Source organism: Neltuma alba, unplaced genomic scaffold (genome assembly GCF_004799145.2).
Source record: "Neltuma alba isolate B1F8T4 unplaced genomic scaffold, ASM479914v2 tig00002821_pilon, whole genome shotgun sequence".
Taxonomy (NCBI): domain Eukaryota; kingdom Viridiplantae; phylum Streptophyta; class Magnoliopsida; order Fabales; family Fabaceae; genus Neltuma; species Neltuma alba.
This window is the reverse complement of record NW_021633029.1, coordinates 109,202-134,987: the sequence shown is the minus strand read 5'-3', so window position 1 is coordinate 134,987 and position 25,786 is coordinate 109,202. Positions and strand designations below refer to the sequence as shown.

General features: G+C 33.1%; 1 protein-coding gene and 1 pseudogene across 1 annotated transcript; both read left to right on the top strand.

Moving 5' to 3' along the window:
- The first annotated feature begins 7,643 nt into the window (after positions 1 to 7,643).
- Positions 7,644 to 10,934, top strand: LOC114739222 (sorbitol dehydrogenase-like; annotated as a pseudogene).
- A 10,221-nt stretch (positions 10,935 to 21,155) lies between these two features.
- On the top strand, positions 21,156 to 21,722 carry LOC114739240 (uncharacterized). The gene has a single exon (XM_028927289.1). It carries the CDS (start codon positions 21,156 to 21,158, stop codon positions 21,720 to 21,722), a length of 567 nt encoding a protein of 188 aa, XP_028783122.1.
- The last annotated feature ends 4,064 nt before the right edge of the window (positions 21,723 to 25,786 follow it).

The following is a 25,786-nucleotide window of genomic DNA, read 5'->3' as shown; positions in this document are numbered from 1 at the left end:
CCAAAACAACACTTGGGGACACAAAAATTCCTAACTCCAACCAAACTCTACCCAACTCAAAGGGTATAACCATCAAGGCAACACTCCAAGGTCATAAAAAATCCATTAAAACCTTAATTATTTTCTAAATATCAATTAAAACTCATAACCTCAAGGACCCAATATAGGAATTCAATACCCAAACATCCCATTAGAACAATTGAAGTCCTAACAACATTCTAAACCGATTAAACATCCAATTTAACCCTCCTTAACATAACCCAAATCACAAAACTCAAAATCAATCTCTATATTATCATCCTCAATCACAAACCTCCCATTTCCATAAACCCTAACTTCAAAAACTCAAAGTTCTTTAAATCCAAGAAAACTACATCGATTAAATACTTAGACTAACCCAAAGCAATCAATTAAACTCAAAACAATCGGTCAAAAATCTCAATTCCATAACAACCTAGAAAACTCTAGAGTTTCACCATAAATCCTCAGAAATTCCAAGAAAGAAAGTAGATTAGAGGTTAAAATCACTTACTTGAGGTAATGGATCCTTAGAAATGCCCCCTCCAAGCCAAAAATCTGAAACCCTAGCAGAGCCTCTCTCTCTTCTTTCAGATTTTCTAATTTTCGCACCAACAGACCCTCCCGCGACTATATAGATTCGGCACCTTTCGCCGCGGCGAACTAATCCCGAGAGGGATTACTCGCCTGAAAACCTGACTTCGCCGCGGTGAACTCAAATCTTCGCCGTGACGAAAGCTCCCAGAGAGGAAACTCTCACTCGCCCAAAAAACTTTTACCTCGGCATACCCCTACCTTCGTCGCGGCAAAACCTTCCCGAGAGGGAAACCTCGCTCACCTGAACAACTTCGCCGCGGCCAAATCTTCCCAAAAAGACAATCCCCCCTGGAACTCCCGGTTCGCCGTGACGAACATACCCTAAGAGGGGTCTGTTCACCTATTCCTCCAACATATCTCAATTCCAACCCAAACACCAAGATCAACATTAAATCACTATTCTATCCTCAAAATCAACCAAAAGAGGTTATTAAAACCCGATAAAACTTAGGATGTTATAGGGAGCAGGACGCTGCTCACTATGGGGAGTCTCATTCCCCTGAACTTACTCCTCCTCCTCCTCTTCCTCCTCCTCACCAGCATCACCATGGGGTTGTTCATCCCCCGAGAAATGAGCCTCCTCAGTCCACTGGATATCATTATGCTCCATGAAGCTCAAGATATCCTCCTCGTTCATATTGTAGTCATGAATGCTCGGGAATGGCTCATCAGCATCATGACCCCCACCACCACAATCCTCACTGGGTCCTGCTCTCTCAGGATCAATCGGCTCCTTCCCTGCTTGACGACTCATCCTAACAATAGCAAATAACAATTGTAATGAAAAGTATATTTTACAACTAACAATTATTAAAAATAAATAATTATATCAAATAATAATTATTTGTATTAAATCTAAATAATAATATCAAATAATATTAATTGAAAAACATATATTCTTATATTTAAATTTACCGTTAACTCATAAAAAAAATAACTACTTCTATTAACTCCATAAAAACTAGCATATTATTAAAAAAAATTTCTATTAACTCTAACTAAATTAAGCTACTCTATCAAACTTAATATAAAAAATATAATAAAATAAATAAAATAAAAAATACAAACAAAAATTATTTATAAATAAATTACTATTATTACCTGAAAATATGGATCTGGATATGGATCTGGATATACTTCATGGAGAGAATTCGGCAGAGCTTCGCTTCAAAATTTGCCAAAACAGTGAAAATGACACGGTGGTGGGGTATATATAGGCTGCAATTTTCTAGCGGTTTTCGTGGAACAGCTAGAATTTTCTAGCGGTTTAAATAAAACCGCTAGAAATTTCTAACTGTTACACTCCGCCACTACTTGCATTCAGCCACGTGTCACGACTCCTCAGGAAAAATAAAAAATTTCTAGCGGTTTCAAGAGAAACTGCTAGAAAGTTGGTTGCATTAGTAGCAGTTTAGAAACCACTAGAAAATGCAACGATGATTTGCATTCTCTAGCAGTTCTAGCAGCAAAACCACTAGAAATGAAACGCTAGAAATATGGCACCAACTTTGCACCAAAACGCACGAACAGTTGTTGCGGTCACTTTCTAGCAGTTTACTCCTAACCACTAAAAATATGTGGGGCCCACTAGCTTTCTGGTCAAAGGGCTACTAATTTCTTACGGTTTGTGTGAAAACCGTTAGAAATGTCTGAATTTGTAGCGGTTTTGTTTAACCGCTAGAAATGTACCGCTACTAAATCATCTTTTTTTTGTAGTGCTTGAAAATCAATAAATTGAAATTAAAATAAGCATAAATTATATTGACTAATTAAATATTTCTAACTATTAAGTAAATTACAAGATTATGATGTTAAAAATGCCTTCTTCCTTCTTCTTTTTTGTTTTTCGTTTTTGGACGAACTTCCTTCTTTACACACGCCCGTTTCATAATCCTCTCGTGTATATATATATAAACGGGCGACACACACATATCAGAGTTACATACCAAGCCCTCGTCTTCTTTTTGCAATAATGCATATTGCATTACCGTACCTTTATTAACAATCAGTCTTTCCATAGTGGTCGGATGATTCTAGTACTCCTCCGATACTTATTAAGGTGCAATTTTAACAAAAAAGTTTACCGTAAGGAGCACTGGGCACTATAAAGTTTATTTGGGTGCAAAAATATACATGAAGTTGTCAAAATGGAGTATCTGGCACCATACCGTTAACGTCCGTCAGTTTACCGTTAGAGGGGCCCAGAAGTCAGTTTTAAGGTGCATTTTTAACAACAAAGTTTGCATCAAGGGGCATTAGGCACCATGAAATTTACTTGGGTGTAAAAATATAAATGAACTTTGTAAAAGGAAAAAAATAACAAAATTCTTCAACTTCCACAAACATCTATTAATTTTATTCTTTTCGGTCTCACCAAATGCTATATTTTCTCTCTATAAATTTTCACTTCCAAGCCAATCCATCTTTCTCTCATCATAGTCAACACACACCCACACACTCTCTATCATGTCGTTTTTTGAGCTTCCAAGCCTTTTATATGTATTTAAGCAAAACACATCTTTCCCTTCTAGGATATGAGGTTTATTGCTTGCATCCAAGTGCTACCTCCAGTCCTTAATATAGGATGTAATGGATTAATTTGAGGAGATTAAAAATAAATAAATAAATTACTTTAAAATATTATATTTATTGTTTTTTCTCCAAATTAATTTTCTTGGCTTGTAAACTAATATATAATTTAATTATGCATATAAATATTTTAGAAAGATCGTGTACTATATGCTATTGCGTTAAATAAATAAATGATATAATATTTAAAGTAATTTATTTATTTATTTTAATCTCCTCAAAATAGTCCATTGCATCCTATATTAAGGACTGGAGGTAGTACTCGGGTGCAAGTAATGAACCTCATATCCTATAAGGGAAAGATGTGTTTTGCTTAAATACATATAAAAGGCTTGGAGGCTCAGAAAACGACATGACAGAGAGTGTGTGAGTGTGTGTTGACTATGATGAGAGAAAGATGGATCGGCTTGGAAGTAGAAATTTATAGAGAGAAAATATAGCATTTGGTGAGGCCGAAAAGAATAAAATTAATGGATGTTTATGGAAGTTGAAGAATTTTTTTTTTTTTCCTTTTAGAAAGTTCATTTATATTTTTACACCCAAGTAAATTTCATGGTGCCTAATGCCCCTTGATGCAAACTTTGTTGTTAAAAATGCACCTTAAAACTGACTTTCTGGGCCCCTCTAACGGTAAACTGACGGACGTTAAAGGCATGGTGCCAGATGCTCTTTTTTGACAACTTCATGTATATTTTTGCACCCAAATAAACTTTATGGTACCCAATGCTCCTTACAGTAAACTTTTTTGTTAAAATTGCACCTTAACCCTTTTCTGTATATAAGACTTATTTCACATGTTTATCAATTTTTTTTTTTCAAAATTAACTCTCTTGGTATTTCCTCAACAATGACTAAGTAGGGGAGGGAGGGAACTAATTTAACTAAGATTTTTAATCTATTCAAATTAATTAATTAGTCTTTATATTAAGCACCGGAGATATAATATAAAAGAGCCACATGCATCTATTGAATCCATGTGTTTTGAACTCAAGGATACATAACATATCATAAAAACATCTGATTTACCGTCAAAGCCTAAAACCTAATGGGCACCTGTTATTAACTGGGAGCAATGCAAAAAAAAAAAAAAAAACCCTTAGTCTGGCTCGACAGTTCCCAATTAATCCAGAACAAAAACGGAAAAGAAAATAGGTGAACACGGGAAAAAGTAGTGAAAAACCATTGAGTTGGGTGGGTCGTTGGTTTTTTTTGTTGTTGGGAGAATTAGAGAGAGACCTGATATCGATGATATTTATTAGAAAGGATCATAAAAATTATAATTGTTTAGGAGGACCAAATACTAAAATATAAATTTAGAAATATTGTTTTGCCCCTAACTAAAACTCCTATATTCTCTCTCACCATATCCAATAATTATCCTTTTTTAAATGAAATAATAATAACTTATTCATATTAATTCAAACTAATTAGAATTACAAAGTCAAAACCAATTCTAATTAATCAAATTAAATTAATGACCAACACTAATTAATTTATTTTTCTATCATTTTTAATCAATAAAACTTTGTTTAAGCTTTCTGAATGATGAACTTATCAAAGTTATACACATCAACCACATTTTTATTTATTTATTTCATAGTCTTTTTTTTTTTTACCAAAGTACTCTTATTTTATTTCAGGACATTAATTATAAATTTATAAATCCAACCCTTAGAAATAAATTGAATCATATTGGTTAATAAAATTACAAATTTCAAATAAAAAATAACATAAAAGTCATTATATCAACAGGTATTTATCATAATAAAAGTGACAATAATAGTTTGAGTGTCAAAATTCAAATTTGAGTCTACCTAAATATAAAAGATAAAATTGAAAGAGCTATCTCTAGTCAGACTTGATAAAATTTGACCTAATAACACCAAATATCAAATATTGAATAAAAAAGCTTTTTATTTGGGTTCAATGTTTATTGTATCTTTTCTCTCTATATTTTTTCTTAATAAATTCTCAGCGTTCAATTTCGTATATAAAAAGACTTGAACTTGTATTATATTAATAATATCAAAGTCTAAGAAAAGCATACATGACATGGCAAAATTTACCAAATATATGAAGTGGTAACATTCATTAAAAAAAATTGCTACAATATTTTTTATTTTTATAAGTTATGAATAAGTTGTTTATTATTTAGTATTATATTATTTTTTAAATTTGTAATTGTATTATTTAAGAGGATTCAATTTAATCCTAAATTGGGATTATAACGCATGAGATAAAATAACAGTATGAAATAAATAAATAACCATTAAATTTTATAACTTTAATAGGCTCATTATTCCAAAAATCCAAAAAAAGAGTTTTGTTAATTAAAAAATGATGGACAAATAAATTCATTAGTGTTAATTGTTAATTTAATTTTACTAATTAGAATTGCTTCCTGACTTTGTAATTCCGCTCAGTTTGAATTCTCCATTATTTCATTTAAAAATAAGATAATAATAGGATGAGGTGAGAGAGAATACAGGAGATTCGGTTAAGAGTATATTAGTATTTTTAAATTTATATTTTGGTAGTTGGTCTTTCTAAATAATTATAGTTTTTAAAATCCTTTTCAATAAATATTATCCACAGTAGGTCCCTCTCTCTAATTCTTTCCTTTTTTTTTCATTAAGTTCTTTTTCACTCTCACCTTCTCACTTTTTGCCAGAGAAGCCATGGACACTACTGAGACAAGTGGTGGAAGCAGAGAAAATAATGGAAAGGAAGATCCATTGGAAGTCTGTTATGTGCTGTTTCGAAGCCGATATGCTCATGGAAGAGTCAAAGGCAAGGAGGAAGATAAGTAATAGAGTAGAATGGATGTACGGAGAAGAAAAATAGTTATTGTTTATCGCCTGTGTTTGAAAAAGAAAGAAGGAACTAACTTGAATAAAAGAAAGAGAAGAGACGTGTGTTTTAAGGAGCAAATCTGAATCTGCCATGCTCATTATTCAAGGAAGAGGAGAAGAAGAAAAAGCTAACCTCGTGATATGTGTCATGAAAAATGTTACTGATGGAAGAGAGAAGAAAGAGATAAAATAATAAAAAGAAAGGGAAATTACAATGAAGTCCAATACGAGAAAAAAAAAATTACAAAATAAGTCTCAGAAGTTGTTATTCTCCGCTTTAAAACTTGTAATTATAGGCTGCTCAGATTGTTATTAGACCTTTTAATAGTTATTTCTCTGGCATGGGACTTGATTATAATTCTCTCTAAAAAGAAAAATATTTCATTGGGTAAGAGGGGGATAAAAAGGAGAAAATAGAAATAAAAATAAGCAAAAATTTTTATATAGATAAATATTTTGTAATATCCTGACAAATATTTTGTAATATGAGCAACCAGTCGAAAAAATAAATATTGTTTTTTATAATTAAAATATGAATATTTTTACTCATTTTAATTAAATTATATTACTTTCAATGTTACCAATCTAACTCTGATCTGACCCACTAATCTTGAATCACTATCTTGACTAGTTTAGCATTTGATCTAGTTTTTTGTTACTTGATTATGAGGCATTGCACCCATTTGATGTCCAAAGATGCTTACTAGACCCTTCTTTGAAAATATATCTAAAAATTATCATATAATCCTATTATCATAAACGACAAAAAAATATTTTAATGAATTAATTAAATTTGAGATTAATGCACTATAGCCAAGGGGAAAAAAACTTGTTTACTTTAAAAATTAAACTAATCAAAGAATACTAGACCATTTATTTTGTAATCTACAACTACTTTCTCAGCCCTAATTTTTGTTGATGGTGGTTTTAAGAACCACCAACAATTGAACACCTAATAATATTGTTCGTGCCATAGTGATAAGACATTAAATGATATGTTAAAAGTGTAATTTCTTTTGATAGACACCAGAAGATAACCATTGAATTAAATGTGCATAATCTTTCATTTGTCTTTTTATTTTAAAAAAGTCAGTACTTACTCGAAACGAGGCATCTAAAAAGGGCAAATGATAATAGAGTGTTATCACTGATACAAAGTATTTACGAGATCAAACTATCGACTAAATTGTTGAGTACTTCCAGATACATCCTATTGAAGGTCGTATCAGTAGGCAGCATTTCTATCCTTATCAACATTTAATCATTCCATAGAGGTACAATGAGTCTAATATAGTTTGAAATAGCTCACTTCCTGATTAATTGAGCTCCACGCAAGGATGCATCTGAATTTGAAGAGACATATCATATCGACATATATGGATGAGAATGGCTGATTCATTCACAAACATAGCCCATGATCATTTTTGATAACATGCAATGAATTGAAGAGACTTGTATATAGAAAGAGACCAGCATATAAATATCATGAATTGATGTCCTGTGGTGATTAGCTAGAAGCCCCATAGGCCTCACTGTTTCTGTGTTTCATTTAGTTGAGAGAGGGGAAGAAAGAGTCGCAGAAAGCCAATGGGCAAGGGTGGTGAAGCTCATGGAGAAGAAAATATGGCCACTTGGCTTGTTGGCATAAACACCCTCAAGATTCAACCTTTCAAGCTTCCTGCTCTTGGTATCTATTCTCCCTCACTTGAGCGAGTCTTTATTTCCTTTTGACATTAATATAGCCAATCTTCGCTTGTCAGTGAAATCCTGCTCAATTTCATTGACTCACTTCTTTTTACATATCGAAAGGTCCCTATCATGTCAGAATTTGAATGAAAGCTGTTGGCATCTGTGCCAGTGATGTTCACTACCTCAAGGTAAACATTCTTCTGCTGCATCAGAATCATGTCACATAAAGTATACAAGAAATAATTATTCTATAAATTATCCCCTTCATATCTCCAGGTTCTTTCCACTATCAAGTTTTGATTTTATCTATGTGCAGACAATGAGAATAGCAGATTTTGTAGTGAAAGAACCAATGGTGATTGGCCATGAGTGTGCAGGGATCATAGAAGAAGTTGGTAGTGAGGTTAAAAATCTCATACCCGGTGACCGCGTGGCAATTGAGCCTGGAATCAGTTGCGCACATTGTGGCCCCTGCAAACAAGGTCAATATAATTTATGCCCTGATATGAAGTTCTTTGCTACTCCACCAGTTCACGGTTCCCTTGCTAACTAGGTTTAAAAGAATTCATAGCTCCTCAAAGTTCTCTAAATAATGTTAATATGGCTTATCATTTCTGATGATAGAAAGACATACATGGATGATTATATGCTTAGCAAAGCACAAAACACAATATGTACACTTATCCATGTACACTTATCCATTCGATCATATTTTAATATGTTCTGGTCCTACTTTCGTATTAATGGAAACAGTTTGTCATTTGATTCTTAACAGTTCTACGTAAGAGAAATCAAAGGTGACCCTATCCAGAATAGAGTTGACAATGATAAATTTTGTCGATTTAGTAGAAACAACATGGAGAAGATGGGCTTCAAAAAATTTAACTGCCCAAGTGTGAATTGTAGCTTGTCCATGATTTATTGAGGAGTAATAATGACACTGTTTACTGACATAATTTAGGGACAGAAAACACACTCCTGTATTTACTTATCATTGATCCAAGAAAGCATCAACTCATTCAATGGTTAGTGTGTCAAAATGTGTTCATTTTGGGCCTTTTTGGTCGTGACAGTAATTTTACTTTTACCTAAGAAGGTATGCGAAGGTATAACAAGCCGGGTAAAATGCCTAATAGTCAGAACAACATGCTGACAGGGTTGAAAGCGTCCAACAGTTTGGAAGTGCATATACTGGTTACATAGGACAAAAATTACTGTCTAAAATATTTACGAATAAAAAGTTGAGATTATGCTTTAAGTCCTTACTCTAACCCATTTCTGAGGTGTTACTCTATGTGTCTGTCTATGCCTGTGGTTAAGTGTGTAAATCTACTCAAATCAAAACCAATGTTTGAGCTGAACTTTTCTTTTGGTAGATAGTGCATCCTGCAGACCTCTATTTTAAACTACCAGACAATTTGAGCTTAGAGGAGGGGGCAATGTGTGAACCCCTAAGTGTTGGTGTTTATGCTTGCCGCCGAGCTAGCGTTGGACCAGAAACAAATGTACTGATCATGGGAGCAGGACCCATTGGACTTGTCACAATGCTGTCAGCTCGTGCTTTCGGGGCACCCAGGATTATCATTGTAGATGTGGATGAGCATCGTTTGTCTGTTGCAAAAACACTTGGGGCTGATGAGATTATTAAAGTTTCAACAAAAATTGAGGTACAACTGTTATTAATAATCTGCATGACATTTAGTATCTGCTGGTGTGTCGATTGGCAAATAAATTTTGAATATGAATGAAGAAAGATGACTAATCTAACATGCAACTCGATTACTTTGATACGTTTTGCCTTTTTACTCCCAGAAATCTATGTTTTAAAATAGTTACTAACCTTTGCATTAGCAGAGCAAGTAGTGTTGTTTTCACTCGTTTTTTATTCCTTTTGCTTGTACTCGTAACTCCCAATTTTAATATGCCTCTCCACAGTCCAACAACTTGTCATACCATGTCATTAAACACTGATGAAACAAGTAAATGTGCAACCTTGCAGGATGTGAATGAATAAGTTGCACAGATTCATAAGGCTATGAGAGTTAGGGTGGATATTAGCTTTGAATGTGCAGGTTTCAACAAAACTATGACTACTGCATTGAATGCCACTCATGCAGGTGGCAAAGTGTGCCTAGTGGGAATGGGTCATAGTGAAATGACTATTCCACTCATGCACGCTACCACAACAAGGTATGATTCTTGGTTTGAGTATACATGAGTGAGAAATCAACTTTTTTGCATGAAAAACCTTCCTTCGGACATGAATGTTTATTACATTGGAACTAAATTTTAACATTGAAGATTGCATATTTTGTTTTAGGAAAACTCATTAGAAATGATATTATACTTTAAAAAGCACTTGAATTTCAAGATTTTCTTCTATCTCCTAGCTCATGCTTCTTTAGTACTATCCCTGAAGCTTGTACTTGTAGACTTGCCATTCTAACCAACAATACTATATGCAATAGTGATGCCCAACATTTTCTGTTTCAATGATTTTGAGAACATGAGAACAATAATTCTCAACATTCATTTGGAATGAGGGCAAAGAGTTGTGAGGATCAAAAGTAAAGAGATTTCATAGGCATGAAGAAATGAAATCAACAAATGCCATGTAACAATATTGTAAAGTTTTGGTAAACATAGATATCCTTAAATACCAGTATGTCCTTAGCTGTCTAAACCTTGTTTTAACTTTTCTACACACACACACACACATTATAATATTCAAAACTATTAACATTGTTTCGTCCCAAATACAGGGAAGTTGATGTAATTGGAATTTTTCGTTACAAGAACACATGGCGTCTTTACCTGGAGTTTTTGAGGAGAGGGAAGATAGACGTGAAACCCCTTATCACTCACAGGTTTGGGTTCTCTCAGAAGGAGGTGGAAGAAGCTTTTGAAACTAGTGCTCGTGGTGGCAATGCTATTAAGATTATGTTCAATCTGTAGATGCGTGTAGGGCATACAGGGTACGTACGTATGTTCAATCTGGGAATAACTTAAATACATGTTCATGAACATGTATACTGTCACCAGAGATAACTTGAGCATAGCGTTGTGCCATGAATGTGCCTGGCAGTGATGTAAATAAATAAAACATGGGTAATATATGCTATGTTATGCATTGCTAATTCCTATTATACATGGTTGGTTGATCATGAAAGTTTATAAACTTAATGTGGAGTATATGGCATCCGTATATAGCAGTGTTATGCTTACCAAAACATGATCCCCATCACAAATTATAGGAACTTTGGTTCTACAGATAAATAAACAAAGGCAAATCCATCCATGAATTAATCATTTGACATCACTGTTGATCTATCAGAAAAGAAAGCAAGTCAGAGAATGCAAACCCATACCTGTACGGCTGGTTCATAAAACTCAAATGACGAATATTGCTCTAGGGACATTTGCAATTCACGCTATTTAATCAGCTTCTTCAGTACTTTCTGTTACTCTCGCACATTCGATCCTCGTTATTTGCTTCTCTTCTTCACCCTCTTTATCTTCTCGTTCTCAACCATTATACCTCTCAGTCTTTCGATCTCCTCAGTTGTTCTCTTCTTCTCACTCAACCTCTTGATCAAACTCCCTCAAAAACAACTCTCTCTCTCTCTATAGGCTTTCAATGTTCAGTTATCTATTCAGTCGATCAATTACCCTGCTTGCTCTGCATTTCAAGAGATTTCACGACGAGATTGAGGAGGCTCTGCACTATGCATCGTGTATGACGGAGAAGGGACTGATTTTTAACTTTGACAAATTATTTGGACCAAATTTATAAAAAAATTTACATTATAAGGATGATATTGAAAGGGATTAGATTTTTTTTAGAGAGAATGACAAAAAAAAATTAAAAATTTGTAAATGTCAAATAAGAAATATTAACAAAAATTTGTTGTTATTTAGAAATTTAGTATTGTTATTAAACCTAATTTGAAATTTAGTAATTTTTAACTTTTTTTTGGGGTTATTCTCCCATTTTTTTACTTCTCCATGTTGAAAAACCTTTAAGGGATTTTTTTTTGGGACTGAAAAACCTTTAAGGGATTGAAAAACTTTTAAGGGGTGTTTACTTCATTTTTTGAAAAAAAAAACTTTTTTAAAAGTGTTTTTTCACATTCTTAATATCTCGTAAAATTATTTTTAAAATTATAGTTTAATTTTCACCCATCGTTTTGGCATCTCTAATTTCTTTTCTTTCCTACTTCACCTTCATATCGTAAATTTTCTGCCTTAATTTCAAGTTTTAAAATAATTTGACGATGATTCCAATCTATGAAAGCCATAATCCCAGTGATTGTGATGAAAATACGATTTTTACAAGTTTCCTAATATACAGTCTTATCTTTTTCATATTCTTAAAAATCTATGGATTTTACTATAGTTTCTGTGATGAGAAATTTGTTCTCCACTCTGTCGGCTTCTAAATGGATAAATTTAGGCTCAACTTCAATTTCTTTTAAAATGGTTTTAGAGAGTCGTAGTTTGTCTTCATTTCTTTAATCTCAGGAGCCGAAGTTAACTCATTGTTTTCACACATTGTTTTACTAGGAATTACCTTAAGAACAATCACACATCTCGACACGTGTGTGTAATCAGGCTTTTTTGGGACATAGGGAGCGTCTAGGCAAGAGAAAAGAATGAGGGGGAAAAAAGGACCAGAAAGGAAGGGCAGGAAAGAGAAGGAGGACTGAGTGAGGGAAAAAAAAAAAGGTAAAAAAGAAAAAGAGAGTACTAATTTCTGCTTTTAGTATAAGACCTAATTGATTAATTTAAAAAAATTGAAAAAGTTACTAAATTATTTTAAATTATTTATATTTATCTTTTTTTCCAAATTTATTTGTGTTATTTATAAATTGATATATAGCCTAACGATACGCATAAATATTTTAAAAAGATCATATAATATATGTATAATTAAATAAGAAAAAATTGGTAAAAAAATCCCTGGTTGAAATTTTAATTGGCCAAAAAGATCTGAATTTGAGTAAGTGTAACTATGATTTGTAAGTGTAATATATCTTTTGTTGTGTGCAATATATCATCAATAATGTGCAACAATGATCAATACGGAAGTTATTTGCACCCAACAAAAGACATGTTGCACATAGCGATAGACATGTTGCATCACGGATCATAGTTGCACTTACTCAAATTCAGATCTTTTTGGCCAATTAAAATTTCAACCAAGGATTTTTTTTTTACCAATTTTCCCATTAAATAATTTAGTAACTTTAATTGCATAATTTCTATCAATTATTTAACTTACTTTTATATTAAGAAACGAAGGTGGTATAAAATATAAATAGAAGAGGTTAATGTCTGTATGAGGAAGTGAAGAATGTTGCTAACAATATATTATGGGGGGTATATTAAAAGTGTAGACTTGAACTTAAATTTTAGCATCTATTTCCTCCGGATTTAATTAGGATCTTTTTGCCTAAACAACCATATTACCAACTTTACAAGAAATTATATGTTTCTTTAGTCCTTATAAACTACTATTTCAATCATTAATATAAGACTAATTTGACTAATTTGATTAGGTTAAGAACATTAAATAAGTTAGTTAATTATAAGAAATATAATATTTTTTTTTTGGCTAAAATGCCATAATCATTTTCTTTATTATCCTTCCTCCCTCTTTTACCTGATTATGGTTGAGAAAATATCAGTAAGGGTAATTTAGAAAAAATTAATAAATGTGATAGGTAAGTTTTACATTTAGAACCAAGATTAACTCAATAATTAAGTCTTGCATTAAGTGCCGGAGGAGTATTACATAGGATTTCCCCTAAGAAATCTGAGTTTCTATTCATTATAAACAACATCAAATTACAATTGCAGACAAGTTCATCAGCAGCAACTTTCACGCAAAATTACCCTAAGGATTTCAATAGATTTTAAAGCTTGTCGAAAGAATACATTCTGATATACTGATGTACGTTAATAACCACATATCATGATGTTCAAAATGGATACTTAACTTCAACAAATGAGTAAATAATATCAGTAACCAAATATATCAGTGTAAGTTATATATACAAACACCTTAAACAATTGACTGCCAACGAGTAGCCTAGCTTGAAAGAGTTGTTAGACACGCACACAATAATTGTGCGGTTATGGTATTTTATTATGATTAGTTATTGGTTATAATCCTCCGATCCTTAATATAGGATCTAATTGTTGAGTTGGTTTTGGTCCTAAATATAAGACTCATTTATCATATTTATCAATTTTCTCTAAATTACCCATATGGATACTCTCCCAACCATAACCAAATAAAAGAGGGAAGGGAGGTATTAAAAAAGATGATTATGGTGTTTTAGGAAAAATGTGTCATATTTCTTATAATTAACTAACTTACCTAACTTTCTTAATCTAATCAAATTAGTTAAATGGGTCTTATATTGAGGACTAGAGTGCTTAAATTAGTTAATTATAAGAAATATGACACGTTTTTCTTAAAATATCATAATCATCTTTCTTAATACCCTCTCTTTTTCTTCTACTTGATTACGGTTGAAGGGGTATCCATAGGGGTAATTTAGAGAAAATTAATAAATATGATAAATGAGTCTTATATTTAGGACCAAAACTAACTTACCAATTGGGTCCTATATTAAGGACCGGAGGAGTACATTAGTAAACATATTATCATAAGCACAATCACCAAGCAAAATCAGATTAAGAATCTAGCTATAAACATGGCTAGTTACGTTAACGTGACTCAAGAACCTAAAATATGTTTCCCATGCTTGGGTTTGGTTAAACTGAAAAGCCAGCCTATAGAAAAGCTATGGGCTAAAGGAGGTAAAAGAAATAAGACAAAAGCATATTCTGTTTAACAGAAAATGGAGAGATTAACTTTTATCCCTTTTGAATTGACCCCACAAGCATATGAACAAAAGTGGACTGAAAGATGCATGAATCAATTTATTTTCTGAGAAATCAAGGGGACATTTCCGGTCATGGATGAGCAAGCCAGACCATGCATGGATAGTGACCACTCGATGCCATAACAGTATAAAGATCACTCTACAACTCAAACCCTAGTATATCCTCGTGCATGCTTAAGTTGATGTGAAAGTGCAGAAGCAAATAGAAGAGATAAGGAGAATAAGCAAAGACACAGGGCTTCTCTTTGCTGGCAGGAAATATAATGACGATAATGATCAGTTCATGAAGCTTTCATGGAATTTCTTGCCAAAGGAGAGCTGCCCTATGACTGCTTTATAGCTTAATGTGCATATATTTTTTCTACAACCCTTTAGGACACCTGGTGTCCGGCACTTTTCCTAGATTTTATTATCAGGTATTCGAGTAACTGTTTAATTCAAATCGAGGCTTTGCAATTAGGATGTCTCTTTGCAGGAGTATTTTTTTTGATAAGGTGGGATTCAAACTGAATTTGTGCCACTTTGGAATTCAAGCAACATATATTTTTGCAAGGTAATAATAATGCAACTGAATTTTACATACGACATATACTGTTAAAGCTGAATTTTTAATCAAATAGAGGATCAATGATGTTAATTCTTCTCATATATATTGTTCGCGGTGCATATGCATCTATATATATGCAGTTTAATTACATGGAGGTCTGCACGTCTCATGATCATAAATCCCATAATTATGTTTATTTATCTGTTCCTCTTCCTTTTGTAGCTTTTCAATGCATGATGATATTGAAGCCTCCCGCGGAAGTAGTATGATGTCTGATGTGTGTGGATTCACTTTTGTAAGATAAATTACTCATATGTTTTTAGTGGGTATAGACAGCTTCAAGTTCATACTTCCATGCATGCAGTTAATTATGTGACTGTGTGCAGTACATAATAAATTTTGGACATTCATATATTTATTATTTGAATAAAAAGATGGCAACTTTTTTTGGGTATAACTCAGATTATTCTCAAGTCATTTTGGATTTAAAACTATTCTCTGTCAGGTAGGGAGTATTCATATTTAAGCTTTTCCCACAAGTATGCTTTCTAGGATAAAAGATGGCAACTTACAACTCATATACATACATACACACACAGAAAGAGGGGGAGGAAGGGACACACACAACATGGCATTATGTTTTGGATTCTCTGTCTTGTGGATCTCGTCTTTGATCTCTTTACTTTTCCTCTTTAATTTAACTATTACTTCAATTTCAATTTTGCTGATGTTTGAAGAAATCAAATAGTAGTATAATAAGAGAGGGCAAATTCTCTAGAGTCTCAAGTTTCTTACTGTAAAGTTTTTGTAGAGTTTATAAGAGAAATTAGAGATGAATACATGAGAACTGGGCAAGACAAAAGATAAGTAAACTGTCTTTTGTATATTCTTACATATACTTTCACTACAAAAAAATTGATTTTCAGTAGTAACAAGGTGAGTCATCGAAAGTATAGTTTGAGCAGCGAGAAGAGTTCCCGCTAAAATACCATTCCGCCCTTTGAAGACCTTTTTCTCACTGCTGAAAGTGTCACCGGAGAAAATTAGGACCAACATTGCTGCTACCACATTATTGCCGACCATCGCCATGTCACTCACCACCTCGCTTATGCCATATGTCCCCTCCTCGATGTGTCACATCGCCAATTAGATATTATCACTTTAAATACAGTTCTTTTGTGATTCAAAATCCTAACCTCCTCCTTTTGTGTCCTTTCTTCTTGTCATTGAGCCGAAATGAATCTAATGATAATTATTATAAAATTATATATATATATATAATAGTGATATATAAGATATTGAAATAGACTTTCAACGGCGATAAAAAGTCAATATTAAAGGATAATATATTAAACATTGTTAAATAATAATATTATTATTAGATATTTATATTTTATTTTCTTATTTGATTAAAATATTTATTTATAATATCAATTTTGTATAAAAAAATATAATTCATACAATATTATTTGTGTTATGTTTTTTTATTTCTAATTATTTAAGCTATTATATTATTTATTTTAATATTTATATTTATCAAACATGAAAATAGTATTAAAAAACAATAAAATTTAATTATAAATTTTATCATAATTATTTAACTCTCTCACACACCTAATTATAATATCTTGCTTTTATACACACACTTATTCCTTCCTTTTTCCCTCTCTTTTACTCTTACACACACTGTATTATCTTTCTCTCTCTCTTTCTAACACAATAACATGTGAAAATGCTTTATTTTGTCATAACAAATTATATATATATTTTTTGATATGATAACAAGTTATATTAATGAACAAAATTATTGTCTAAATAAGATAGCTTTTTCAAAAAACTTAAAATAATAATAAAAAGTTACAAATAGACTTTCTTAGCTGATATTCAGTGTCGTTGCTGAAAGGTGCTTTTAGTGGCGACATGTTGACTTGCCGCACATAACTAATCACCGCTAAAAGTCTCACTTTTGAAAATTATGTTCAGCGGCAACTTTGAAAAGTCACTACTAAAAGTACACTTTCAACGGTAACATTTATAGTCAAGATTTTTAGCAGCAAATCTTAATGTTGCCACTGAAAGTCTTTTTTTTTTTGGTAGTGTTTGCTACTCTTTAATCTGTATCACTTTCTTTTTGAATATTAAAAAAATCTATATATATAATCTATGTAAAAAAATATTAATACTATTGTCAGTTATTGTAATGTGATAATTTTAGTCTTGATCCTTATAGTTTCATAGTTTTTTTAATTTGAGTTTAACAAATGGCCCATGCACTTTTATTAAGTTTTGGTTTTGATTCTTCTTATATTTAAACTCAGATTAAGTCCTTATAAAACTACAGAGACCAAAACAAAAATTAAATTAAGTTGTAAGGTTTAGCAACGATATTAACCCTTAAAAAAAGCAAAAACAAAAACACATGTCTAGTTAAACGAATTTCCAAAATAAAAAAAAAAGAAGAAGAAGAGAAGAGAAAAAAAGGAAATTGGGCATGGTGTACATGTTGAAGTTACAGCGGCCAGCAATTGATAATGTGAAGTGGAATGGGAATGATGTTGGTGGTGGTGGAACATGACATGGCTATTTATCATCCACTTTTAGTGAAGATACTTGATGATGATATGGTCACCATTATAGCAAGTGCGATATTCTAATTAACCCCTTTATCACACAAAAATCATAAGAATGTGTATCAACGTGCAAATTTATGAATGATAATAATTTTGGTCCAATTCGAATGCACTTATTATGTTTTTATCTTGTTTCCATCCAAAATGCTTTACTTTTTTCTTGCCCATAAAGTTCATGTTTAATTTATTTGAAATTTATATACAAGACCCAAAGGTAGTGCAACTCATATAAATATATATATTGGACTCAAAATATAATGTACAGGACCTACACATTAGTGTGTATTGAAGCTAAGGGAGCTAGATTCACGTGGTGCAGCCAACGGGTTGAAAGTGACCATGTCAAAGAAAGGTTAGATCGAGTGTTGTAATGTTGAGTTTAAAGAACTTTTCCGAAAGCTCTCGCTATTTACTTGGAACCAATTGCTTCTGACCATCATATGTTTTTGGTGGTTCTTCATTATGATGATGTTAAAACTCCTAGGACTTTCAAGTTTGAAGCGATTTGGCTTTCTCATCCCAATTTCTTAAATAATATTAGGAAGCGTTTGTAGATTGAAGTGGACAAAGGATCCAATGAAATTATATCCTTTGTTAACTGCCTTGACAGATGCAGATCTAGTTTGATCAAATGAAGTAAAGAAGTGTTTCCAATAATAGGAGACTAATTGCTAGTATGACGTCAAAGATTGAAGAACTAAAAGCTGATATTTATACGCTTGAATCAACGTGTAACATTGAAAGAATTAGTGCTGAGTTAGAGGAGGTCTAGAAAACAGAAGAAATCTACTGGTGGCAACGGGCAGGAAAAATTTGTTGCAAGTTGGTGATTTAAGTACAAAATTCTTTCATCGGTCTATAATGGTATGAAGGCAGCATAACCTTGTAGTTAAGTTGAAGGATTAGTCCAATAACTGGGTGGATAAGGAAGATGAAATAGTAAGCTTCATCTCTAGTGTTTACTCTTTACTATTCACTAGTAACCCTAAAGACCACCTTGACATAGTTTTTTATTACATTCAACCAAAGATCCTAGATGTCCATAATCAAATCCTAACTTAACCCATCTATGAGATTGAAATCAAGGAAGCTAAATTTCAACTTGCAGCTTTCAAGGGACCAGGCCCCAATGGATTCAATGGTTATTTCTATCATGTTTCTTGGAATGAGGTTAGATTCTCTCTTATCAGAATGGTTAGTAGTTTCTTTGATAATGGTGATTTATTGGGCCCTCTAAATGAAACAAACTTGATCTTAATCCCAAAAGTTGATGTTCCTGAAACTGTTTCCCAGTTTAGGTCGATTAGCTCATGCAATTTTGCTTATAAAATTATAACAAAGGTTTTAGCAAATAAATTGAAAGTGGTTCTTGATGATTGTGCCTCTGAACATCAAAGGGCCTTTATGCCTAACCAATTTATTCAGGATAATAGTATAATAAGACGTGAAGCTTTTCATTATCTGAAAAACAAAATCTCAAGGGACAAAGTTGAGCTAGCCTTCAAGATGGACATGAACAAAGCCTATGATAGACTAGAGTGGAAGTTTATTAAAGGAGTCATGTTGAAAATGAATTTTTGTTCTAAGTGGATAAGCTAGATTATGAGTTGTATTCAAATTGTGGAATTCAATATTCAATTGTTTGGACGAAAGATAGCTTCTATTACACCCCCAAAGAGGTGTTACATAAGGAGATCTTTTGTCCCCCTATTTGTTTATCCTAACTTCCAAAGCTCTCTCCTCAATGATTTCCTTTAATGCAAATCATGGAACTTTGGCTAGTATTAAAATCACTAACAGGGGTGCTAGTGATAACTTAGTCTCTTTGTTGATGATACTACTGTTTTCTTAAATGCAAATCTGGATAAATGTAGTCTTTTTATAAAACTGTTGTAGGATTATTATAATGTGTCTAGGTAGAGGGTGAATTATGATAAATCAAGCCTCTTTTTCTCAAAAGATACCCTGGATGGAGTAAGATCAGATTTAGTGGAATGTATGAATATTGCTGAAGTAGACAACCCATAGAAATACTTAGGTCTCCCTATCCTCTGGGGTAGATCGAAAAATTCTGCTCTAGCTTATGTTCATGATAAAATGGGAAGGAAAGTACAAGGTTGGAAGAAAAAATGTCTCATTTTTACTGGCCGAGAGACTATAATTAAAGCTATGGTTAGTGCTATCCTCACTTACCCTATATCCTGCTTTAAATTCCCTAAAAATACTTGTATGGCTCTTAATAGTTTGGTGTCAAATTTTTTCTGGGATAACTCAAACAGTGCTGGAAAAACCCATTGGATTGCTTGGAAAACTTTATCAAAATCCAAGAAAGATGGGGGTTTGGGGTTCAAGGACTTCATGGGATTTAATGATGCATTACATGCCAAAACTGCTTGGTGGATCTTGCAACATCCTGATAGTTTCTCGGTGAAATTATTGAAAAGTATTTATTTCCCTTATACTTCTTTTATGAAACCAAAAAAGTGTTCTAAAGCGTCTTGGGTTTGGGATAGTATACTCACTAGTGGGAAGTTCTTAAAAGAGAATATGTGTTGGCAAGTTGGCAGGGGAGACATTATATAGATGTGTGGAAAGACCCCTAAATCCTTGGCATGAAAAATTTTAGAATGCCTATGGGTATCAACTCATCTCAGAATCAAGATATGGTAGTTGCTGAACTTATCCAAGATAGATTGTGGGATCTTACTAACATCTCTGAGCAGGTTGATAACTCTGTGCTGTAGATCCCCCTATGAAGCACTCCCTGGTCTGATTCTCTTGTTTGGACCCTGTCCAAGAATGGAGTTTATAGTGTAAGGGATGGTTACAGATTAAAACAAGCTACTACTGATGGCAACAATTTGGTTACCCAAGCTTCTACTTCCAAGAAAGTAAAGCCAAGAATCTGTCAACAGTCTGGAAACTAAAAACCATACCAAAAATTAAAAGCTTTCTTTGGCGCATTCTTAACAAAGCTTTAGCTTATAAAGAAGCCTTATTTAAACGTAAGTGTGCTGTAAATCCAGTTTGTCCAATTTGTGGGGAAGATACCAAGACTTTAGAGCATCTTTTCTTACTTTGCAACTGGGTTAAAACTACTTGGTTTGGGAGTGCTGTAGACCTCATTATTACCCATCTAAACATTCAAAACATTTCTTCTTGGCTTGAGCAATTTTTGTTGAAAAATGATGCTAAATTTGACTATGAGAAAGCTTATATTGGAGCTATGTTATGGTCTATCTAGAAATTGCATTGTAAATGTATTTTTGAACAGATTATTTTGAGGCCTGAAGATGCAATTAAGATGACTAATTAGGTTATGTATGAGCATTGGGATGCTAATTCCCTATTTCCTATAGCACCAACCTACGTGGAATCTAAAACCTCTTTTAAGTGGGGGAAACCACGAGGAAATTCTTTTAAGATTAATTGTGATGGTGCTTTTTGCAAAACTAGTGGCAAAGCTGGCATTGGGGTGATTTGTGGGAATTCAGAGGGATCATTTTCTAAAGGTTGGGCTGAAAAAGTAAATGCTTCCTCTACATTTGATATAGAGCTTCTAGCTGTCCATAAAGTTGTCCTTCTAGCTGAGCAATGGCAATGCTTTCCTATTATCATTGAGATGGATTGCAAAGACCTCTTTGATGCTTTAATTCAGAAATCATCTCGGTTTTGCCCCTGGCTACTACATGGTTTACTTGCTGAGATCTTTGATTTAGTGACTGATCGAAGTTCCTTTTCCTTTTCTCTCATTCCTCATGAGGGAAATGATTCTGTTGACCTTTTGGCTTCTATAGCTTCAAGGGAGTTGGGACTTAATGGTCTGATTTTGGAATCTCCACCTCCTCTAGCTATTATCATCCTTCGTGAAGCCACTCTTGCTTAAGATTGCAGTTCTGGCTAGCATAGTTCTGAGGCTAAAAGGGAAGGCATTGGCTAATTTGTCAACTCTCTAGCTTGTTTGTTGACTGCATTTTGTTGCTGTCTATTTTTTTCCCTTTTGCTTTTATGTAAAATTGTCTGTTTTATTCTCTTATATTAGTAATTGAAGTATGATTTTCTAGTTAAAAAAAGGACTTATACATTAGTAGTTTTTTTTTTTTTTGCCAGACGACTACACACTAATAGTTAGTTAAGATAGAATTTTGAAAAATTCATCTACAATTAATACAAAATAAAAATTTATAGCAAAAAAAATAGTTATTGAAATTGCATTGGCTCCACTTACTTCCTTGTCCACCTCACCACTACAAGAAAAAAAAAATATATTGCATTAATTTTAATTAGCGTATCAACATAGTGGTTGGCAAATAAAAAGACATTAAGGTTTTTTTTCCCGATATAAATTTAGGACATATTACAATACTCTCATAAAATGAGTAGCTTTTATAAACTCATGTGAAAAATGGCTTAACTGTCTTATCAAATATGGCTTGAAATATAATAAAAAATAAAAGATATTTGTAAATTTTAAATAGCCCCACTCACACATAAGTTCATGAAAAAGAAAAAAGATTGACAATCACACACAAAAGATTTTTGTCCTTTTCATGAAATTAAATTTGTTATAATCCAAGTGCATGAGATGCATATTGAACCACATCCAATTAGTTTATTGTTAATCTAAATAAGAATTATTTTTTCTCCATTTGATTTAAGAAGTGTGTGTTTCAAAGAGAAGAAATTTTTTGCTGTCATGTGCACGTCTTGATTTGTGGTAAGTCAACCCAATAAGAGTTTTAAGTAATAAACAAGTTGATTGATCTATTTAAATCATCTAGTAGTTAAACGAATTGAGATCTTAAATCAAATAATGTCAAAAAAAAATCTCAACTAGCTCGCAAAAACAATGAGTTTATTTGATTTTAGGGATAGGGTGTATTTTTACTCCAGAAGTGTTCATGTCGGAGCTATGAGTGTTCAGAAGTTTTTTTGGCCTCAATGTCACCTTGGAAGTGTAAATTTCGCAGCAATGTCGACCGGATCTAACTTTCAACTCACGGTCATTTGCCACGTAAGATATATGCCCACATAAGATAACAGGTATGATTTTGGAAATAAAGGGTAGACAAAAAATGGAACATAGGTCAGCCCTCATTAATGACAAATGCTAGGTTAAAAGGAGCAAACCTAGACCAGAGGAAGTCAAAGAAAGAAAGGCAGGTGAAGGATTAAATGAGACAAAGAATTCGACAACATCTGCGACAACAATGACAACAATAAGAAGGAGGGGTGTCAGATTTGTGAGACAGCATGAAGTAGAGGTAAACAAAGATGGGTTAAGGAGGATATGCAACTGCGGTGTGGAGTCTCCCCTGTGAACTTCTTGGACAATGCAAACCCAGGGAGGAGGTTCTTCGGATGTGGGAACTATGAACAGGTAAGAGAGGCTGACGAGGGTGTGTAATTGCGGTGTGGAGTCTCTGATGTGAATGGCTTATTTAGATTTATTTTTCGACCTTGTCTCTAGTAAAGTTGTCAAGTTGATTTTTTTTTAATCTTTTCAGGGAGGTGGGTGTGGATTTTTCCAATGGTATAATGAACAGATAGGGGAGAGGGTGGCGGTGTTGATAAACTAACTAGTAGACATTTTGGATAAGATGTTTGATAGAAATGAAAGGTAGAGCATGGCTGATGGCCATAAAGGTCGCCCTGATGTTGAAGTTGAGATGAGTTGCATAACTAAGAGAGTGGAGAAGGCAGAACGAAGATTGAAGATGGCATTATGTGCACTGGCTGTGACTTGGGTCATGTTATTTGCTTTCATATTGACTTAAAATGTGAATAATGTGGGACAGGAGAATGGATATGAATGTTAGGATGACTGACTATTTTGGAGCATGGAATTTAGTTTGACTAGAAACTGTAAGAGTTAAATATAATGACAATGACATGTTGATATTTTTGTCAATGAAATATAGTAAGGCTACTGATTTATTGTTGGTCTATTTCAATAGATTTGCAACATGTAAGGATAGTTAGATTAAGATAATTATAATGGACAAGAAATCTAGATTAAGATAATTAATTAAACACCTATAAGGTAAGAAATTAATCGATAAGTGTTAATAGAATAAGACAAAGAAGTGATAAGTAATTGAATATAAGATAAAATGGCAAGTTTTGTCAATAGGAAAAATGTGAAATTGGAAGTATATGTAAAATGTCCAATTTTCTTTGTTCATAAAAGTTTAATGACTAATTAAACCATAAAACATCTATTAATGAGTTAATTTAATTGTCGAGAGTATAAAAAAAACCTGAGTAACATTAGAGACATGAGTAACATAAAAATAACCTAAGTAACATTAGAGACATGAGTAACATAAAAATAACCTGACAGTGATTAAATAAGTTGTTCACACAGCATGTTACATCATAGAGAAGTCAACCAACAAATCATATGTAATCCAAAATGATCCGATGTTAGTGTGACAATTAGCAAAAGTGCAAACTGATTTTACATGTCCCACAATAGCACAAAATACTACAAATTGGTCTACATGGAACTACTTTCCCTTCCCTCTCCTATGAACTATGTTCTTTCAAGAATATACAACAGACATTGCTTGTTTGTGTGCTAAAAGAGTTGAAGTAGTTACAGCCAATTGTCCTCTCCAAGTCAAACTTGGAGGAGTAAATGAGAGTTTAGATGGCATATGAGGACTTGCACTATCACCTTGAAATTAAACCACCCTTTGTCCTTGCTTGCTGGAAGTAGTAGAGCTACTCTGTGACCTCAATTTCCTCTTATTAGGCATGGAAAACCGTATCTCCACATCTGCATGGTGAGCCATATAATCTTGTCCTATTTCCTCATGAAGCACAACTTGTGAATCCAGCCCAGGCTATATCACAAATAAGGAAAATGGTAATTATAATATGTTAAATGCAACAACATGTTATAAATTAAACCACATAAACATAACAAGTAATACATTATATGCTATCTTTCCAATAGTTTCATCAATCGTAACTCCCATGCCAGTTGCAAGTCGAGTCCTGTAAAACGCTCTTCCACCATGTGGCCTAGAGGTCACTTCAGATTATCGTGTGCTTGGTTGAGATTGTGGGGTTTCTGTGCATTCAGTGATATTAGAGTGAGCCTTCTTTCTTCTCTTGTATATTGTCATTAGGGTGGATTATTTTGGTCTCTGAGAAAAAAAAGTTTATAACAAGTAGTAATTCACAGAATATATGAAGAAATTAGAAAAGTGCCCAAATTTAGTTTTATGATACCGACTTCTTTGCAAGTTGCTCTATTATGGCCTTGTTGTTGGCAGATTGTACAATGTGAAGGACCTCTTTTTTTGCTTAACTTCTCTGGTAGAGGTAGAGGCAAATTAGATGCACCCTCACTGCCTTCTCCCACCCCTGGTTGAGAGTTGAAAACATTTCTTCTTCTGTCAATTTCTTCAGTTTAGGTCCTTTTTTTCCTCGGCCTACTAAGCATTTTACAAATAGGGGGTGGCTCTATAGGCTGAAAGTGATCAATCCTCCAAAAACTCTTACCCTTAATAGGTTAAAATTTGATTCTATAACTACTAAGGAAGGTGTCCTTATGGTCAAACCTTTAGATTTAGGTAAAAGGATCAATCTTTATGTGGTATAGGGCACAGATTCCATGCTGGCAAGGTATACCTGTCAAATCCCAAGCCCTACAAGTATACTGTTTTCTTGTTATAAAAACAGTGTGCTTATCATCACCCTTACATATCTTATACCCATCATCACTATTAAAGAACAATCTAGATTTCCTAGGCAACTCTTGGTTTTGTTCAAACAGACTGATACTTTTAGGACTAAAGTTCCCTCTCCACTTGTCTACACTCTTTTCAGTCTCAGTCTACTTGCTTATTAACTTCACTCTAATTCCATGTATCATCCTAATTATAGGTAGATATCTATGATCATCAATCCGGGCATTGAAACTTTCACTAATGTTATTAT

Bases quoted from the DNA above. Each gene is read 5' to 3' on its own strand.
- LOC114739240 (XM_028927289.1), top strand. From the start codon at position 21,156: ATGTATGAGCATTGGGATGCTAATTCCCTATTTCCTATAGCACCAACC.